Genomic DNA, 14,197 nt, shown 5'->3' with positions numbered 1-14,197 from the left:
GTCAGTATCTACAAATTTCGAACTCTCAGTCTGTCCCTTCCCACCCCCGCCCCCTTGGCAACCACAAGTTTGTATTCTATGTCTATGAGTCTGTTTCTGTTTTGTATTTATGTTCATTTGTCTTTTTCTGTTCTTTCTTTTGTTTTTAGATTCCACATATGAGCAATCTCATATGGTATTTTTCTTTCTCTTTCTGGCTTACTTCACTTAGAATGACATTCTCCAGGGACATCCATGTTGCTGCAAATGGCGTTATGTTGTCATTTTTAATGGCTGAATAGTATTCCATTGTATAAATATACCACAGCTTCTTTATCCAGTCACCTGTCGATGGACATTTAGGCTGTTTCCATGTCTTGGCTATTTAAATAGTGCTGCTATGAACACTGGGGTGCAACTGTCTTTTTGAAGTAGGGTTCCCTCTGGATATATGCCCAGGAGTGGGATTACTGGGTCATATGGTAAGTCTATTCCTAGTCTTTTGAGGAATCTCCATACTGTTTTCCACAGTGGCTGCACCAAACTGCACAGAATGTTTTCTTTTCATCAACGTTTGATTTTTGTGGAATAACAAATGGTTTTTACTTCATTCTTTGCATTTTTTATGTATTTTTCAAATTTCCTACAGGGACGAGATATCTGATTAAAGGGCTATTAGGAAAACCATAATAAGCATGATTCACGACTACATTGCCCTTTGTCTAGCCTTTTCTCTCTCGTATCTCACATGGCTCCATCAAGGTAAGTATTTGTGAGCTGTATCAGTCAGGGCTCAATGGAAGGAAAACAGAAACTACGTCAGCTAATTTTAGCAGAAAAGGAACCAAGGGCTTACAAAGTCATTCGAAGGGTTGGAGGAGTGGGTTCCAGGTGGGACCTCCTGGAATGTTCCAGAACACCACCACCAGCCAGCAAGGGGGCCACCCTTGCTCTATGAAGGGGGTACCCACATGCTGGGACCCTGCTGATAAAAAAATACACAGCTTCTCTTAACCTTGCATGTTCCAGCAGTAGCTGGATCCACAGAAAGTTGCCCCCTGCTCACTTGCTCCTTCCAAATCGCAGGCCAGAGCATGTAATTGTCAGATCTGAACTCACACCGGAAACTCAAGCTGCAAAAGAGCCTGGGAAACACACTTTTCGGCTTTCTAGCCTGTGAAGTAGAGGAAGAGACACTCGGAGGAGGTTGAGAAGAATATGAATGGGTTCAATCCATCAGGATCATCAAGATTTTAATATTTAATAAAGTTTAAATAAATTTAACATTTAACATATTAAATTAACATTTAACTTGGTTCAATACCTATTTGAGCTAAACAACTGATGGTGCTTTTTTTTTTTTTTTTTTGTATTGGCACTGTGAAATGACTTTTTCCCCATCTGTGGAGTCTACAAATTTACCCCTGAAGCCCTGTCTGTGACACATATCCTTGAAATCTGGAGAAGTGGTTTCCTTTAAGAAGTTCTCATATCTGACTCTGAGTATTTTGCGTTTGGGTGATGCTGAAGTGAATAACTGCTTTCTCTACAGGAAGTGAGAAACTCCTGTGTGTTACTGGAGGCAAGAGTTTCCGAGTATTCTCTTGAGCATAATGAGCACGTCCTGGAGGAAACAATATAACTTGATTAGTCGATTTTTTTTTCAATTAAAGAACCAGCTGCTCAAGAACAAACTCAGATGCCAAGAAGCATTTGAGAAGATGCTTAGTGTCACTAATAATAACTGAACAAAGGCAAATTAAAACGAAAGTGGCTCATCCGATGGACAGCAATGAACAGGTTCAGTGGTGTCGTTGAGTGAGAAGATGCAGCTGTTCTCACAGACCACAGCTGGAGGTGTGAAGGGGTACAAAGTTCTGGAAGGGAATTCGTCAGGTTGACCAAAGATTTAAATGTGTCTCCCTTGTGACCTAACCATTCTACTTCTTAAGAATGTATCTTTCAGAAATGTCCTCACATAACACAAAAATATATTTAGAGAGATTCTCTGAAGCACTGGGTCCTCATCCTCTCCCCTCCCCTCCCTGCCTGCCTAAGTTGAGGTGGGGGGACTGAGAGTTCCACTCTAACTTTTCAAAGTCAGGGAGAAAGGTCATCTGCAGAAGGCTAAGGAGCCAGTGTGGGTAAAATGCAATTTTCTTCACGTCACCTTGTGTGGGAAATACTAGAACGTTGCATAACACCCCTCCATACTACTGACTGTCTCTTGGAGTTCTGAACCCTTTCACACACTAAATTAAAAAAAAAAAAAAAAAAAAGAATCTGGGGCTTGAAAGGGAGAAGGGAGACTTTGCTCTTCGGCCAAAAACTCCCTTAAGACAATGTTGTGGAATCACTGCCACAAGAATGTCTTTTTAAAAAAGAAGCAAGTTGTGGAACAGTATATACTGAATGCTCCCATCTGTGAAAATAATAATAGTAATAGTAATAGTAATAGTAATAGTAATAGTAATAGTAATAATAATAATAATAATAATAATGCTGCTGCTGCTAAGCTATTTTCTATTAAAAGTATCCCAGAAGAACATATTCAAAACATGACTCTCTCCCATGTGTGGGGGAGTTACGGGGTCCCTAGTGTTTCAGCTAATAAACAGACATGCATTACTGGAGCAATGTGGTAGCTCTGCTCCCAGCAAAGTTGGCCCAAGAGGCTTGCCTGCCTGTCAATAAAGCTTTTGTTTGGTAAGATAAGACCTTCCAAATCTGTCCTGGACAGCTCATTTTCTGGTTTCCTGGGGGAAGTGGAGTGATCTTACTTGTCAAGTAACCGAGAGCACAGTCACCTGCTAATGCAAAGGGCCACCTCTTCCCTGAAACATGGCTCCTTCCAGGTTGGGCCCTAGTGCCTGAAATCTCCCCATCTGATCCTGGGGAATTTCAGGACCGTCAGAAGGGCCCGGCCCTCAGGTTTCACCTTGCGGGCAACCTCTGCAGGTAGAAACCTGGTCTACTTTGGACTTCAATGGAAAGTCAGTGCTGACTAAGAATGAAAGTCACTAAGGGCAGAAAAAGCTGTGAGGAACACTAGCGATCAAACATGCCTTCAGTTTCCTTGATACTGGCTTCTCATTTTTTACTTCAAGATGAATTATTTTCTCTTTTATTTCATTTTATTTACTTACTTTTTAGGGCCATGAAGGGAACATTCTGAAATGACAGTATGGTACTGTCATCTGTCTGGCACACACCCCTTCTGCTGGACAATCAGGCAATTAAAGTGAATGCTCCCGAGTGCTTCTTCCACCAGGAAGGGGAATATCCCAGTGGGTTCCTGACTCAGAGGAGACAGGCAGCTGAATCATGAGCCTGGGTTACAGTAAGCTGGGTGGGGGTACCAGGACCTGGAGACCCAGACTGCTGAATGGCTGTGTGTGAAAGAGTATGTATTAGTTCCCTGTAGCTACCCTAAGAAATTGCTACAAACTCGGGGGCTTAAAAAGACAGAAATGTACTCTTTCACAGGAGGCCAGATGTCCAAAATCAAGATTTCAACAGGGTTGGTTTCCTCTGGAAGCTCTGAGGAAGAATTCATTCCAGGCCTTCCTTCTAGATTTTTAAAAAATATTTATTTAATCCATATCTCTTCAAGTTTTGTGTGTGTGTGTTGGGGGAGAGAGGTAATTAGGTTTTTATTCATTTATTTTAATCGAAGTACTGGGGATTGAACCCAGGGCCTTGTGCACGCTAAGCACATGCTCTACCACTGAGCTCTGTACCCTATTCTCCTTTCTCCTAGATTCTAGTGGTTAATCCTTGGCATCCCTTGGTTTGCAGATGCTTCACATCAATCTCTGCCTCCATCTTTACATGGCCATCTTCTCTCTGTGTGTCTCTCACAATCTCCTTATGCCTTTCTTTTATAAAAACATTTGTCTTTGGATTTAGGGTCCACTCTAAACTTAGGATGATCTCATTTTAAGATCCTTAACTTAATTATATCCGCAAAGACTTTTTCTGAATAAGGTCACATTCAGAGATTCCAGGGTTTAGGACTTGGACTTACCCTTCTAGGAGTCATTGCTCAACCCACTACGTAGAGGGACCCACTGAGACCAAGGGCAGTTGTTGTTCTCATTGTCCTTGAGCTACAGCAGTTATTTACAGCATGTTGCAAATTTCTCTCTGCCTAATAATTTGCATAATCTCCTATCTGTAAAAGAGGTCCCAGTTCCTAGAGACTAAACTGCATCCTTTCATCAAATTCAGACCTGGCAGGAAGATGGGTGTAATGAAGCACATTTGCAGAAGTAACAGGGATGCTGACTGGAGTTAAGAAATAGACACTTTGGGGCACGTGGCCACCTCCAAGGAACAGGGCCTTCTCGAATCTCCTCTCCCCTCCTCTGCTCCCCTCCCCTCACTCCCAGGCCTTATGCTAATGGGGATCTCTCTCCCCCACAGCTCTCCCAGATGGGAAGATTTGATTTGGGTTTGTTCAGTGGCCAGAAAGCCAGAGTCACTGCTTGGTGTTCTCTTTGGGAGGGAGGTCTTGATAAAGAGGGCCTGGCCCGCACAGCCAGAGTTTCTCTGTGAACCTGAAACCCAAGGTGACAGGTTTGAGGCCCCATGTGGATAGGAAGGAAGCTTTCTGTGAGGCACAGCAACCTGGAAGCTGTCACTGGGGGAGATACTCCAGGAATCCTCCCTTCAAACCTCCTTTGCTAGAGGCGAGCCATTTCTGTAATTCGCCTGGTGGGGACCAAGCCAGGGAAATACTGTTAACTAATTTTCAGTAATAATAATACACATTTACCATAGAAAAGTTGGAACGTGTGGCAAAGAATAAAAAAATAAAACCACCTATAATTCCATTTCAAAGGAAAGTCATTTAAAATATTAGGTGGTTGTATTTCCATTTTAAAAAACATATGTGTATGTTTTAACATCATTTGGATTATTCTGCTTAAGGAGTTTTATATTCTGATTTTTCTACTTAATGTTGTGTTATAACATATATAAATGGAAGTAAACAGTGTTACTGTTTAACAATGAAGTTAAACATTTATTATGTGCTTATTGATTACTTTTAAATTTGTATTTATTTTTGCAACCTTTATAAAATAAGGAGAGTGACATTGCCTGTATTATTTGTTGCAAATAATTTTTTTCTAGTTTGTTTGTCTTTTAACCTTTCATGGTGGTTATGATGTGCAGAAGTTTATAATTTTGACTTAGTAAAGTCTATCATTTTTTGTGCCTCCTCTCATTATTATTGTTGCTGTTGTGGGTGTTTTTTTTAATTTTAACGTTCCTTTTATTAAACCATGTACACTACTGAAATCTAAAGAAACCATAAGAGTTTACAGGAACATAACCAAGACTGATGTCATTCATTTAATATGAGGCTTCATATACTGAAACAATTTATCTTCATTATAGAGCACAGAACCTTAAATTTTTGAAAAGCTAAATAAAATAGTATACCTAATTTCAAATCTGTTCCATGAACATGTCTTTAATAAGCATTTGAATTAACACATTGTAAACCAATTATACTTAAATAAAAAAAATTTTTAAATAATCATCTGACATACTTTTAGATGTTATACAAATAGCAAATAACAATAACTAACAAAACAAAATAATTTTATTCAACTAAAAAAAAAGTTTGAAACTCTAGTCTGTTGTATTTTTTTTTTTTCAGTAACACAGTAAATGCTACAAATTATTGGGTCTAGGCTTCCTGAGCATCTGGAGTATCCCTGTATGCAATGAAATAATGTAAATATAAAATGTTATTGTTGAACTATTAATTGCATAAGGCAAAAATACAGACTTCACCATAGCAAAGATGACTACTAGCTTTGGTTACTATTAGATTCAACCATCATTCATTCACCAAATTTTCTTAGTACCCACTACAAGCCTGGCACTATTGTAGGCACTGGGTATACAATGAATTAAAAAAAAAAGTTTTTAATCTCTATGAAACTTGCATTCTGTTATGGGAAACAGACAAAACAAACATAAAAAATAAGAATTATAAATGTAGTAAATGCTATTAAGGAAACAAACAAGGCTTTGCTACAGATTAGTCTTTGAAAGATGAATTGTGAACGTTTAAAACCTAAAAATGAAAAAATTCATTAAAAGTTACATCAAGATGACATAGATTCTACAGACCTTTGCTAATGCTAAGAAAACTGCAGGCATTGCCCATGAGAACAGAGACCAATGTTTCATTGTCAAAGCTGTTGGATGGCATTACTTTTCAATATAGTAGCCTCAGAAAATAATTACCCAGTTTCACAGAGTTAAAAAGCATGTAAACACAGTACTTAAAAAAACAAAAACAAAAACAAACTAAGAGGAGCCTAAGGAAACAGGGAAATCAAATGTAATCTGGTATCCTCAATTGAATGCTTAAACAGAAAAAAAAAACTAAGGAAATCTGAATAAACTATAGACTTTAGTTAATAATGCAGAAATATTGGTTCATTAATAACAACAATGTACCATCCTAATATAAGATGTTGCATTTATACTAATTTGTAGTAATTTGGAGGTAGTAACAAAAGCTCTGAATTTGGAGGTAGTAATAAAAGCTCCGAATTTCTATCAGTTATCTTCTTTTCAACCAAAAGAAATAAATGTTTCCCACAGTCTAATCTAAAATACCTGATGACTGTCCCATGACTTGGGAGGAACTAATCTCTCAATGTCTCAATTTTAAAGATGGTCAGGAAAAGTGTGAGAAAAACAATGGATGATGATAATCTCTAAATTGTAGGGTGTGAAGTTTGCATATTACAGCATAAAATTGGAGTTACCACATGAAGTGATTTTAGAGATAGCCATCACGAAATTGCAATCTTATATCTAATACAAAGTACAGAGACAGCAGAAGCCTCACTAGGTAAATAATAATTTCACTCATCAGAGACTATGGACTATCAACCATAAAAGAATCATTTAGCCAAAATGGTATTACACATTTAAATCTAACTTAAATATCTAGATGATGAATCTATGCCTTCTCTATTACTCCCTAACCCCAAAGGAAATCCTACAAAACAAAGATGTTCGTTATTCTAAAGTCCTCTCACACAGGAATCCTAAATTTGTAACTGGAAAATACCCCAAGAGGAAATGGAATGATTAACACGTCCCAGTAAATTTCTGTTCGCATGACAGTGACGAGAATCAGGTGAGACGTGAAAAATTCCAAGTAAAACGATCAAGGTAAGCATCTGGCAGAGATGGGGAAAGCAAATGACACCGCCAAAGAACTGTCAGGGATTAAAGTTAAGAGAAGAAAAAGAGGTTTCCAACAAGACACAGCCAAACCCAAGGGGGCAAAAATCGCCACTACCGCCGCCACTCCTTCACGCCCCATCTACCCCCTCCTCAAGTCTCCTCCAAATATATATCCTCTGCAACCCAGACCAACTCCCCACCCAAGTGAAAACAATCCAAGAATCTTCTAGGACCCCCCACTTTCCCTCCAAACTTCTCGGGGCCAAGCCTCCGCGGAAAACAACGCTCAGATCCCACCCGCCGCGCGCCCGGTTGAAAGGGGCCGGTTCTCCCGAGTGGGGCTTCCCGGGTGGGCCGCACACGCCTGACGAGCTGGGAAAAGAGCACGGGACGAGGGTCGGGCTCAAGGAGGGGAGCTGGGGTTGTGGGACGACGGAGACGGAGGAAGAAAGGGATGGACAGGAGGCCGGGACTGGGCGGGGTGAGGACAGCTCGACGGGAGAGGCTGGGCTCCGGGGAAAGGAGCCGGCGGAGTCGGGGACGCAAAGGTCAAAATCCGCCTGACGGATCTGGCGAAGAGGAGCCGGTGGCTAAGGAGGTCGGCGAACACGGGCAAGGGCTGCGGGGTGCAACGGAGCGCGAACGCGAGGCCCGCACGGAGCCTCCGCGCGGGGAAGGGCCGCACGGGGCTGGGGGGCGCGGGGAAGCCGCACACTCACCGCTCTGCGCCCGCAGGAACGCCGGCTTGAATTTCCTCCGCAGAGTCCCGAAGTCTCTCCCCGCGGACATGGTGGAGCCGGAGGAGCTGCCGCCGCCTCGGCCCAGAGACCTCCGGGACGACGCTGCTCCAGCCGGTTGACCGAGAGGCTAGAGGAAGGGCGGGCGCCGAGCTCTCTCGGGCCCTACTGGGCCCGGCGGCGGAGCCAGGCTGGAGGGCAGGGCTCCTCCACACAGACCCGCAGCCGCCGCCGCCGCCTCCCCTCGGAGTCGCCCAGCACCGAGCGAGGCCCGCGGCTGCGACGGGAAGGGGGCCGTGCTGGAGGTGTGCTCGGCGGTCCCAGGGCTGGAGCCATTCCCTTCTCAGCAGCCCACTGGGGTGAGGGTGGCGCAGCCGGAACGCAGACGCGCCCGGGGCGCCTCACACGCGGCGCCTGAGCGTCGCCGCCGCCGCCGCCGCAGCCCGACCCGCCGAGTGCGCGAGCCTCCCGCGCGGCGCCCCGCCAGCCTCATTATTTTTATTCTACGAAGTCTTTCATCCAAATTTAGTTATCTGCGTATTATTTTAGTTTTTTTTTAAGTGGCATTATTGTTACATGTAATGCTTTAATGTATCTGGAAAGTATTTTACACTACAGTATAAAGTGTAGATCTGAAATGATCCTCTGACTTCCAGGCTGTTTTTCCAACACCATTTGCCGCATAATCCCCTCTTCTCGTTGGTTGGTGAGCTTTCTTTCTCAGTAAATTCGTATGTTATTTGGAGTAGTTTCAGAGTTATCTACTTTTTTTGGTTTGTCCATTAGTTCTTGGTGATACAACCTTGTTTTATTTCTGTAGCTTTATGATACATTTAATATCCAGCAGAGAAAATGTCCCTTCCTCATACAACTTATTTTTCTTTAACAAAAATTTTGTAGTAAACTCATCTGTTAATTTCCCAGTGAAATAAAGCCAGGGAAATTTTGTCAATTTCTAAATTCTAATTGTGTCACATTCTTTTAAATTGTAATTGGAAGTGAAGTGTGATGAACTATGAATTAACCAACAGAGATTTGAATTCTTTTCATTAGCTTTCCATTCAAGAATATGGATGTTTCTGTATTTTGTTACATCTTTTATATAGCTTATGGATCTAATACAGTTCTTAGAGGTAGTTAGAATATTTAAAAATTGCTATTGTGGCTGGAATATTTTCTGCCATCACACCTTCTAACTGGTTATATAGAAATATAGTAAATAGTAAATAGAAAATATAGTAAGTAACAGTAAATAGAAAAACTTTTTGTGTGGATTTACTTTGCACACAGGCTCTTTTGTGTTCAAAAATTTTGAGTTGGTTCCAATTTTCTGGCTGTATAATTATATTTTTACAAGTGATAATATTTCCTTCCTATACCTGTATCTATATCATCCATATCTATATAAAGGATTTCAATCTAACATGAATGAAAATATGAAATGGGAAATCTCACACATGTGCCCTCAGAAGAACAGAACTTAAGCAGAGAGACTGATTGCCATTAAATGCCTGATTTACAGAAGACTGAGACTTATCTCCTTATCAATGAATATTCACCAAGAATATCTCCCCATCCTCAAGCCAATGAACTTACTGCTTGGACTCTGGCTGGATTTCCCCCTTTTTGTACTCCTTGCTCATAAATAGAGCCCACCCCAAACCCTCAGTGGACTCACTGTATCTTGCTATAGCATGCATTTCCTGAGTTGAAATTCTTCTGCTACTCCCAAATAAACTCAAATCTCTGGTAATCTGAGATTGCCTCAGTTTATCTTCTTATTTAGGTTGATGTTCAATGATGTCAGAAGTAGGATCCAAAGGAGATAACCCCTGGAGGGGCAGTGACTCTCAGAATTGAGAGAGGGACCTGCACTGAGCCCCTTGAGCTCGATGCTTCTGAGAGTCACCTTCTGCTTCTGGTTGGATGAGTCTCCTCTCAGATTTCAAGCTCCCTCCTTTTGGTCAAGTTCTCTGACTTTATTCTGGATTTCAATAAAAGCAGATTGTCCTTCTGGTGCATGCTCTTTTGGTTTCTGAATTAGAATGCATTTGGTTTAGATTTAAACTTGTGGATTTTCCTGAAAGCAAACCGGAAACTAAAATTGGTGGCCACGGATTGAGCACCTAAATGCTGCCAGAGCACTTACCACCTATATATGAGAGACAACCATGTTCGAAGTACAAGACTCCTGTTTAAGAACAAGGTGGTCACAGATGAGCAAGTTTCATAATAGGTTGCTTACCACGCATAGGAAAATTCTGGGCAGTGAGGAACACCTCATCACAGGTTGGACAAATTGGGCAAAGGCTGTCTGCCAGGAAAAAGAAGTATCTCATAAAAGTCACACTGTGAAACAAAACCCATGTCCCAACCCCAGGCATACCCCTTCAGCTATCTATGAGTGTTTTTTCTTTGCTCTTAAATAGCTATGTGAGAATGGCTAGGAGTGGAATTGCTAGTCCCTGGGGAATATGGACACCAGTTTTTACTAATATTGTCTGATTGTTGTCCAGAATGGCTGCAGTAGTCCACATGCCCCCTCCCCCAGCGAAGCATGGAAGTTCCTGTATCCCCACAGCCTCATTAACATTCAACACATCATAGTAATATAAGAAACCAGGTTAAGAAAAACAACAACGATGAACCAAAAACATAACCTAGCATTGTAGAAAACCCACCCTCCCTTCCACTTCCTGGAGGCAATTGGTCCTACTTAATTTCTACCTTCAGTTTTTCTAGTGGTTACTTTTATTTATCTGAATAATATTTTCGATATTATTTAAGATAAATAATTCTTAACACAAAAAAATAAAGTGTCCTTTCATGCCTAGTTTAAAAAATTCCCATTAGGATTTCTTAGAGAAATTGTCAACCTATTGACATAGTTCCTTGATAGTAACAATTCCTTAATCTTAAAACATCTTGGATTTCTTAAATATAGTCTACAGGATGTGATGGCTAAGTCATTTAATGCACTTGCAAGTTTAATTTTCTGCTTGATATTAAGAAATACTGTTACATTATTGCTCTAAGTAATCCTACTATATCCCTGACAGTGACTTGGAAAACCCAAAGCATGTGACCCTCAGTATTAATCAGGGTTAGCAAACTACGGTTTGTCACCTATTTTTGTATGTCCTGAGAGCTTTTGAGAGTAGTTGTTACATTTTTAGATGGTTGAAAAAGATTTTTTTTAGGAATAATATTTCATGACCTATGAAAAGCATATGCAATTCAAACTCAATGTCCATAAATTCTGGGGGGACACAGCCACGCTTATTTGTTTACATGTTACCTATGGCTGCCTTTTCGCTCCAACCAGGGAGTTGAATCATGGCAACAGACATCATATGGCCCACAGAACTGAAAATATTTACCATCTGTTCCTTTACATAAAACCTTTGCCAACGCCTGGTAGAAATGATTCAATCAACAAAACTTTGTGGAGAAAATACTAGTAACAGATGTGCTGTTCTGCTCTGGGTGTTTACTGTCCTGCTAGGGAGACAGCCACAACCCAACGTGACAAGTGCTGGATGGGGCAGCATAGGGGCATCCAGGGGGATAGAGCAGAGGCCTCTGAGCCACACTAGGGAGACCAGGGAAAGCTTCCCAGAGCTGGTAATGTCCGAGCAGAGACCTGCAGAGTGAGAAGGAGCAGGTCATGTGAAGATGGATGAGGGCAGGTAGCAGGAAGAATGTTCTGGGCAAAGAGAACAGCATGTCCAGTGGCCTGAGGGATCATGTTGTTGGAGGAACTGGGAGATAGGATCATTTGCATGACTGGGGAGTGAGGAGCTGGGGTTTCGGTACAGCTCTGTCCAGTGTCAAAGCTAGGCTATCATGATGGTCACCTGAGTTACCCACTTCGAGTGGAGACCCAGAAACAACTGAGGAGGAGGAGATTCTGGGAGTCACTGGGAGGAGTCAGGGGAGTGTGGGTGGGGATTGAGATTCATTGAGCACTTTAGCCACAAGACCTAAATTCAGTCATTTTGCATGCGAACCAAAAGAATATTCTGAGACTATTTTCTGGTCGAGGGACTTTGGTCCTCAGCCCTCCCCTGGCTTGGGAAAGAGTGAGGTCACAGTCTTTCAGATATCTCTCACTGAGAAGGAAGAAGACATCTCTCCAGGAAACTCAGCAGGTGGGAAGCCCAAACTCCGGATAGGCTGGACCTTGAACTGGTGGATTCCAGGCAGAGGGTGTGGCCCTGGCAAGGAGAGTGTGTTCGCACTCTTGATCTTTGCTCCTGCAAGTCACCAAAGGCACTCTATTTCCATAATGCAAATTATCTTGCCAGGCTGGGGGCAGAGTTCTGGGAACTGGAGTTCCAAACAGACAGGTTTAATTGTCTCATGTAAAAATTCTCCTTCTCTTAAATATGTCCCTCAGAATTGCTCTACCTAGGGCTGCTGAGACTTGGGGCTCTCTTGTTCTCACCCCTCTTATTGTGATACCTGCCTTTTCACTTAAGACCAGGTTTATCTTCTGTGTCCCTGTGTTACATACCCAGGCCACACAAGAGGGTAAATAGTCTTTTTTTTTTTTTTATTGTAGTCAGTTTACAATGTTGTGTCAATTTCTGGTGTACAGCACAATACTTCAGTCATATAGGAACATACATATATTTGTTTTTATATTCTTTTTAGCCATAAGTTATTACAAGATATTGAATATAGTTTCCTGTGCTATACAGTATAAACTTATTGTTTATTTTATATATAGTAGTTAGTATCCACAAATCTCGAACTCCCTGTTTATCCTTTCCCACCCTGTCCTGCGCTGGTAACCATAAGTTTGTTTACTATGTCTGTGAGTCTGTTTCCGTTTTGTATGTAAGTTTGTCTTTTTTTTTTTTAAGATTCCAAATATAAGTAATATCATAGGGTATTTTTCTTTCTCTTTTTGGCTTACTTTACATAAATAGTCTTTCTAAACAAACAAATATACAGACTTTTGGGGAAAAAATTATCCATTTTGGGAATATACCACCGTTTATTTACTCTTCTTATTGTTATGGGGCATTTGAGTCTTTTCAAGTTCTTGAGTTTCTGTCTATTATATGTAATGCTGATATAAACAATCTTTTAGTGTTGTTTTGAGGGAGGTTGTGCCTGCATTTCTGTTGTGTGTGTGTATCTAGGGGTGGAGGTGCTGGGTCACAGGCTAGGTGTCTCTTCAGCTTTACTAAACATTGCCACTCAATTTTCCAAAGTAGCTATACCATTTTCCACTCCCACCAGCAGTATATGAGAGGTCGGGTTGCCCCATATCCTCTCTGACACTTGATATTGTCAGTCTGAAAATTTACAACTACAGCTGCACACAGCAAGCAGTATGGCTGAATCTCACAAACCTGAAATAGAGTGAGAAAAAAAAAAAAAAACAGAGATAAAAGAAAACATGCAGTCTAATTCCCATTCATATAAGTCCCCCAAACAGGCAAAATAATCTAAGCTGTGAAGTCAGGACAGTGGTACCCATGAGAAGCATGAAGGGGTTTCTAGGGTGCTGGTGATGTTCCGCATCTTAATCTGGGTGCTGGGTACACACATTTATTCCCTTTGTGAAAATGCATCAAGCTGTGTAGTTGTGATTCATGCACTTTTCTGTGTGTTATATTGAAATTAAAAATTCAAAAAATATTCTCTCTCAGTCTCTCTCTCCCCCTTCCTCTGTCATCTTTCCTCACGGCATGTGGGTGGGAGCTGTCCCCATCAGAGTCCCATTCGAGGCCACGAGACCTGTATCGCTTCAGCACTCGGAAGGGCTTGCGATTGGTTTCATGGTCTGTGGTCTCTGTCTTTTTGAAATCCTCAACACTTTTTCAACTTAGGACTCTCTGTTTGCATTTGTCACTGGGCCTTACACATCGTGTCACCACCCTGTGGTGCCACAGGCAGCTGCCAGTGTCTCTCCACAGATCCTTACCCAAGGCTTGGTCTTTGACGGGCACTGAAGACAGGGCTGGGTTGCCCCTCTGCCTGATTAGAGAAGGTCCGAATGCCAGTGATGGCTCCCCTCCTGTGAGAACCTGAGATTGTACTTATCTGCAGATGGAATTACTGGGTCAGAGGGTAGTTTCCCGCACAATGTCCCGCTTGGCTGTCTGCCCCTGTGCTTCCATCTGCCTTTAAAAAAAATTGTGATGAAATATACATAACATACAATTGACCATCTTAACCATTTTTAAGTGTATAGCTCAGTGGCATTAAGTACGTTTACATTGTTATACAATCATCTCCACCATCCC

General features: G+C 41.7%; 2 protein-coding genes across 3 annotated transcripts in view; one reads left to right on the top strand and one right to left on the bottom strand.

Moving 5' to 3' along the window:
* The window catches only part of KCTD20 (potassium channel tetramerization domain containing 20), a 91,144-nt gene extending 83,091 nt beyond the window's left edge, over positions 1-8,053 (bottom strand). The window contains exon 1 of the mRNA XM_032462947.1: positions 7,920-8,053. The gene's annotated coding sequence lies outside the window, so the exon portion shown is untranslated. The remainder of the gene's footprint in view (positions 1-7,919) is intronic.
* Positions 7,542-9,695, top strand: LOC116658260 (serine/arginine repetitive matrix protein 3-like). 2 transcript variants are annotated; one of them, XM_032462954.1, is made up of 2 exons: positions 7,542-7,798; positions 7,963-9,695. In XM_032462954.1, exons 1-2 carry the CDS (start codon positions 7,655-7,657, stop codon positions 8,353-8,355), a joined length of 537 nt encoding a protein of 178 aa, XP_032318845.1. In that variant the 5' UTR covers positions 7,542-7,654; the 3' UTR covers positions 8,356-9,695. The 2 variants fall into 2 exon arrangements, with proteins under 2 accessions (XP_032318845.1, XP_032318844.1); XM_032462953.1 differs by having other exon boundaries at positions 7,543-7,798; positions 7,936-9,695.
* The last annotated feature ends 4,502 nt before the right edge of the window (positions 9,696-14,197 follow it).

This window comes from Camelus ferus, chromosome 20 (assembly GCF_009834535.1).
Source record: "Camelus ferus isolate YT-003-E chromosome 20, BCGSAC_Cfer_1.0, whole genome shotgun sequence".
In the NCBI taxonomy this organism is placed as follows: Eukaryota; Metazoa; Chordata; class Mammalia; order Artiodactyla; family Camelidae; genus Camelus; species Camelus ferus.
The sequence above is the reverse complement of the archived record's forward strand: the minus strand, read 5'-3'. Positions and strand labels throughout refer to the sequence as shown.